At 47.8% G+C, this 6,360-nt stretch overlaps 1 protein-coding gene across 2 annotated transcripts; it reads right to left on the bottom strand.

Annotated features, from left to right (window-relative positions):
• Positions 1-1,298: 1,298 nt before the first annotated feature.
• BAMBI (BMP and activin membrane bound inhibitor) lies at positions 1,299-5,637 on the bottom strand. Of its 2 annotated transcripts, none has more exons than XM_085227167.1 (3): positions 5,348-5,637; positions 2,482-2,757; positions 1,299-2,097 (listed from the first exon to the last, which is right to left on the bottom strand). In XM_085227167.1, exons 1-3 carry the CDS (start codon positions 5,421-5,423, stop codon positions 1,682-1,684), a joined length of 768 nt encoding a protein of 255 aa, XP_085083293.1. In that variant the 5' UTR covers positions 5,424-5,637; the 3' UTR covers positions 1,299-1,681. The 2 variants fall into 2 exon arrangements, with proteins under 2 accessions (XP_085083293.1, XP_085083292.1); XM_085227166.1 differs by having other exon boundaries at positions 2,470-2,757; positions 5,348-5,635.
• Between the last annotated feature and the right edge of the window lie 723 nt (positions 5,638-6,360).

The raw sequence follows: 6,360 nt of genomic DNA on the forward strand, positions 1-6,360 counted from the left end.
AGTTCCTGGTCAATGTGTTTAACTGTGAATGAATTTGTAGCACTTCTATTTATATAGCCCAGTGGTCATCTCCAGCAAGGCCACCACACAAGTCAGAGAGTACTTTCAGGAATAAATGCTTGTGACATGGAGCCAGGTTTCCCTTGCTTACTGCTCCCTGTATTTCTGGCTGCATATCCCAAAGTAATCTACCACAGTAACTAGTATACAAGATCCAAACATTGCTGCAAAATTTTTGTAACCCTTGCATACATGATCTCCTCATTTGTGAGGATACAAGCTCAACTGTACAAGAAGAGGAGACAGAAGCATTTCTGAAGCCATTTAAACATAGATGAATACAAAGTTTTCACTAAATTTTGTCTCCAGCAGCAGCATTTTGAACTTTCCTTTTGCCACTGTGCAGCATCTACGAAGTTTAATTCTGCATAGCAAAGCAAGAAAAATACTGTAAGTTTCAAATAGTATAAGCTCTTTAGATAATCCAGAAGTTGTGTTTGCCTATAGCAACTAGATACTGAATAAAAGAAATAACTGAAAGAAACCAACATGTTGAAGGAAAAAAGAAACAATGAAGTGCATTAACATAGGCTGGGACAAAAAGCAACCTATGCAAAAGCAGCATAAAGAGACAGAGATTAAAGTGAGCTCATTGTTGATTCTCCAGTTAATCAGTCCCACACAGAAGTAGCAGCATGTGATACTCAGACTATAAAAGAGCATGGCAGATGTTGTGTTCCATAGTGCTCGGAGGTTAACAGCAGGAAAAATATATATTTTATATATATAAACACACACACTCTCCCACAACAGAGAAGGTCATGAGGTTTTCCCTGAGTTCCTTCCCACTCCCTCCCCATCCCCAAATAAAATCTGAAAGTAGGAAGCATAAAAGAAAAGAGTTCCACACAAAAGAAAAAAAGTTAAAGAAAACAAGTATTGTGAGACAAGGAAAATGAACTATAAGAATCAGGAGAAATGGGAGAAATTTTTTTGTAAGTTTTCATCCTCTCTGCAGGCAAAAAGTTATCACACAGTTACAAAAGAACTCACATAGCCACAAGGAAAAAGAAACTATCATAGTCAAGAATGGAGGACAAGTTCACTGTCCCTGAAGTACTAAATAATGAAGCTGTCACTCTCATTCGGGAGTAATTACCTAATTCCCCACAGCAAGGAGGAAAACAGGCTATGTCTGCAGTAACTATTCTGCATAGCATTACCACATTTACCACCCTGATTTATTCCCAACCAGAAAAAAAGACAATTGCTTTCTAAAACAAAAAGTCACAAACAAGTTTCAGACAAAATATATATATTTAAAAAAAATCTTTACAATAAGTCAGGAAACATAGGAGCTTGCATAGAGTTTATTATAACAACTCAGTTCTCAGCTCCCTACAGTTCAGATAACCCTGGTGACAGTGTTTACAACTTCTAATTTTTGCTTTCATAACTTTAAAGCAAACAATACATTTGAGTGTATTTTACTCTGTGCAAATAAGACAACTTTTGGAATCCTTCAGAAGAAATATCCAAGATTCTGTTTGCAGAGGTCCTTTGTTTCTCGAAGATGATTTATGAGAGTTTTTCTTTTAAAATAAAGTGCTCCTGTCCAGCAGAACCCAAAGGCCTTCAAGAGTCCCGAGAGTAAGTTTAGCTCAGATTAAAAAATAATTGGTCATACAAATTCCAGCTTCCCATGTCCACTGTACATTCCCCAGTGGACTAGCGATAGGATCTTATCACCGCCGAGGTCCGAATGTCTCATTTTATCACAGGTCATGCAGCAGTTCTCGTGACCAGTTACAGGCACCATGCATTCCAGGTCCAATTTTGCTACCTGTCCTTTCTTCGAATGATGTCCATGAAAACTGTAGTGCAAACGGGAGAGCATTTGCTGTCGCTGATCTTGCAGTCTCTTATTTTCACTCCTGAGCATCCGCAAGGCCAGCATGATAAGAAGCACCAAAATTAGCCCACCAGCTATAGGAACAGCTATTACAGCTGCCCTGAACCATAATTCTTTCGAAGAGGTCAGTTCCTGTACCTTGGTGATAAGATTCTTGCTGTCATGTTGATATCTGCTCCCTTGTCCTGCAGAGGGAGAAAGATGTGAGGTTTATTTCAGTATCAACAACTCCCTGAAAGTCCGCACTGACAAGCTTAAGGAGTCACAGCTACACACTGCGACGTACTGAGAGAGAAGTTTCCAAGGGTGTTTATGACATGGAATTTCTTACCCTGACAGCTGATTTAAGGAGGAATGCCACAGATAAGCAAGACAGACTTCTAACATTAACACAGACATAAAAGCTACTCAGCTGAGATGCACCCCCTGCACCCAACCACCCACTTCTCCCTCTGCTGTCTCTATTTACATTAATAACTAACTGCAGACCTTCAAGATCTGACCGCCACTAGCCTGAAGGCTACAAGAGCGATTTCACAGAAGCTTCCTCGCCCTACCTGAAGTCTCACCCTTGGAAGGAGACAAAACATCTTGCAGTCCTCTGTAATTGCACATATCTTCATGACAGCATTCCAATGTGGACACGGTGGTGCCAGAGTGGTTTTGTGCCTGTTTAGCTTGGCAGATATCAGCTGTGCTTGCAATAGAGTCCAAGCAGCCATGAGTAAGTGGGGAATGTGTATTCTGAGGATCAAGCAGTCTGGAGAAGCAGGCGCTAAGCTCGGATTTGCACATATAGCCAGTCGCAACACAGTGTGCAGCATCACAGTAGCATCTGATTTCACCTAGAAAATAAAGTTGTGCAAGGTACAGTTAAGAATGTGGTTCCTTAGAGACCCTCTCCTAAACACTCTTCTTATCAGCTGTAAGCAGAACATGTAAGTCAAACTTGGTACTACTTTCAGGGTACGCCCCTAGACTGTAAATCCAGTAGAGCAGGGGGTTGTTTCCCTTCCATGGCTTTGCAGTGCCTGTCTCCTTGTAACTTTAATCCCAGCAAATGCCTTGAGGCACTCGTTTTAATTAGTAGTACTGTGGCCCTTTGAATTAAAGCAAGAACATTTCACTAAAACAGGGATGGGGAATGGGGGGGAAGGGGGGCAGGAAGGTCAAAGTGGATTTTTTCCCCCCAAGTAAAAAACTAACAAGACTATTTTATAGCTACTTCCACTCCTCATCAGCAGTTGCATTACACTGCATTTAAAAAGAAATCCCAGTTCTAAAAGCAACACACACCTACAGTCCTACAAAAAAAAGTCACATCTACGTTATATTAAATCACTACTACAGGAGTAGCATTCTACTTTCATGAAGTGAACACTTCTCACTAGGCATAAACACACAAAAACTCTACATTAATATCTGTGTGACAACAAAAAAAACGGAACTGTTGAATTGTTTATTACCTCTCAGTACTGTGCCAGAATTTAAAAGGTTTAACTAACACCTTATAAAGCTATTAGCTAGAACCATTACCATCTAAAATCTCCCAGTCAGGAAGTTTTTTATTGTGTGAAACTGGCAACTATTTGTAATTTCTACAGAAAGAGAAAATTCTTCTTTCTCAAGTAACCATTCACGCAAAAAAGCATTAGAAAACTGACACAGTGCAGCTTACAGTGAATTCTGGCAAACAAATCAGTGTCTTCCAACCCAAACGTGAAGTTATTGGATGGAGTGAAGTTACAAAGCTTGAAAGTGCTCCTCCAGATTTCGTATGGAATCCAACATGCAGTGAGAAGGGGAAACACTCAGACTGAAAATCCTCTACCAGCTCTCTGAAAAATCAGGAAGTCTCAAAAACTTCTGAAGGAAGCGATAAAAATGTTCCCTTCTTAAAACTCTTCGTGTTGTGCTCTCCAAACCACGCTGGCGTGAGTTACACTCATCCTGATGCAGTGAAAACTCACTCTTTCTAGGCAAGCTGCAGCCCTGACAACTCAGTGTGCCACAAGCCCAGGGTTTAGGAGGAAGTCATGTTTCTGAAGCTACCCTCAGAAGAGATGAGCTAGTAATGCACCTGGTCTACTGGCCATCAGAGCAGCACCAAAGCCCTGAAAGCCAATTGAATTGTCAGACCTTCCTTCCGGAGCTTGCTCTCCCAGAAATCACTCTAAAGGCTTCCTGCTGCCACCCTTCCTTGCAATGCTTTCTTCTCCCCTCCTGCAAGCCCAGAAGTTGTTCTGAGGTATGTGAACAACACTCAGCCAGGTTAGCAGCCCTCTGCCCACCTCCGTGCTCCCCCAGAACACCAACGCCGGCTCCAGGCTCTGCAGTCCCCGCTGCTCTGCAATAACTCTGCCTAATAGAAGCCAAATGATGGAGTGTCTCACTGTCTCCAGTCTATGCCGATTCCCCTGGGCTCTCAGCGCGAGTAACCTAATTTCTCTTGAAATTTTTCACACACATTCCTTCCAGCATGCTATGGAACATCCCCTTTGTGTTTGCGGTTGGCAACAATCATTTTCTAGGCATTTTATGTAATTTTTTCAGAGAGCGCGGGGAGGGGGAGAAAAAGTAGTTTTTGTCATTTTCTTACTGCGTGGGAGTTAAAAATAAGCAGAGCTGGGGAACACCACCAGCAGCGCTGCGATCCGAGGGGGAGAAGCAATACACGCACCGCTGAACCGCCCGCAGCCCCGCTCCACGCTCAGCGCTTTATGGACCCGAGACGATCCTATAAACAAACCTGACGGGCTATCATCGGGTTACTGCAACTGCTTTTTAATTAAAGCCACGTTTCTGGTCGAACAGAATGGACTCTGTATTACTGCGTTAAAACTGTATTTCTGTCAATTCATAAAGTTTCTTCCTGTGCTACGCAAAAGGCCAGAAAGGGTATTCGGTGTTTTGAAACGGCGAACAATGCCCTTCTGTTCCCTCCTCTTTCTTGTTACTGTATGTAGCTATTAAAGAAAAATGTCTGCTTTTAGTCAAGATGGCTACAGGAGAGACTGCGGGCTTCTCTCGGAGCGTTTGAAGTCGGCAGCAGCCAGCAGCCTGTGATCCCCTAATTATATCATTATCAGGCACATAGTTTCAGTATCTGCGACTTCACATCACTCAGTCCCTCCCTGCTCTGCCCGCTTTGATGGGGCCGGGAGGCTCCCTCCGCACTGCCAGGGCTGTTATTTAGCCTTAATTACAGCCTGCCTTCCAAAATAACGAAGTACCGCGGCGCAGCAGCTCGCCCTGCCCCAACCCCCGGCTGCGGCGGTTCCGGGCGGCCGCCTCCGCGTTGCCCCGGGTCGGGCTCCCGGCGACGCCGACGGAGGTCCGGCCGCCCGCCCCGAGGGCAGCGCGGAGCCGCACCCCGGGCGTCCCTCGGCCCCGCCGGGCTCCCCGCAGCGTCCCCCGGGGCTCTGCCGCCCTCACCTCTGGTGAGCAGGACGGCCATGGCGCACAGCTCCAGTTGCAGCCAGATGAAGATGTAGCTGGAATGGCGATCCATTTACCCGCCCGCCACAGCCCGCCCCGCAGGCACGGCCGAGCCGCCCGCCACAGCCTCTACCGAGGAGCCGCTCGCCCGCGGGCGCAGCCGTCGCGCGGCCACCGCTGCGGCTGCGGCTGCGGCCCCGTCCCCGGCTGCGGCGGCGGTGCAGCGGGCACTGCGCGGCCCGGCAGACGCTGCTCGCTGACACGGCGGCGGCGCCTCCCGCCCCGTAAATACCGGCGGCGCCGGGCCGGGGCGGCACGCCCCCCGCGCCGCCCCATTGGCCGCGCCGCGGCGCCGCCGGGAGGCGGGCGGGGAACGCCGCGGGCACGGCCGCCTCCGCCGACCCCGGGCCCGAGTCCGCCCGCGGCGCCCCCGGGTGGCGGCAGTGCGGAGCAGTGCCGGGCAGTGCCGTGCAGCTCCCTCCGCGGAGCTCGGGGCCCGGCAGAGAGGGAAGGCGGCACCGATCGTTCCCATTCCAGGTGGGATGGGGCATAACGCACGCCGAGCTTCATAAGCAAATGTAATATCTCTGCCCGCGTTTTGGTGGAGACGTGTTTAATGAATAAACAACGACGCGAAACCCTTTCTTCATGATGAAAGGCGCAGCTGAAATGAAAGCGGGTTGCACGCCCCATGCTGATGGCAGTGCCATGGGGCCTGCGGCAGGTAATGACTGCTGCCCTTCCTGCTGCTCTGCGCCGGTGCTCATGGGTGGGATGCCAAAGTCATGCAACACTGTGGTGCCAGAAGTGTCATTACAGCCTTTTTTCCATGACTATATAGAAAATACATTTGTACTCCTGCAAAACTCCCGTGGGCTGGGATGCTCTGTGTGGCTCAGGGGACTTTGAAGCCCCTGTCACTCCAGAGTGGAGCAGATGTCTGCTCCCCACCAGCGCAGCCCCCTGTCGCTCTGACATCGGCTTTGGAAAAGCAGTGACTGGAAGGGGAA

This window comes from Meleagris gallopavo, chromosome 6, assembly GCF_905368555.1.
Source record: "Meleagris gallopavo chromosome 6, MGAL_WU_HG_1.1, whole genome shotgun sequence".
Lineage (NCBI taxonomy): Eukaryota > Metazoa > Chordata > Aves > Galliformes > Phasianidae > Meleagris > Meleagris gallopavo.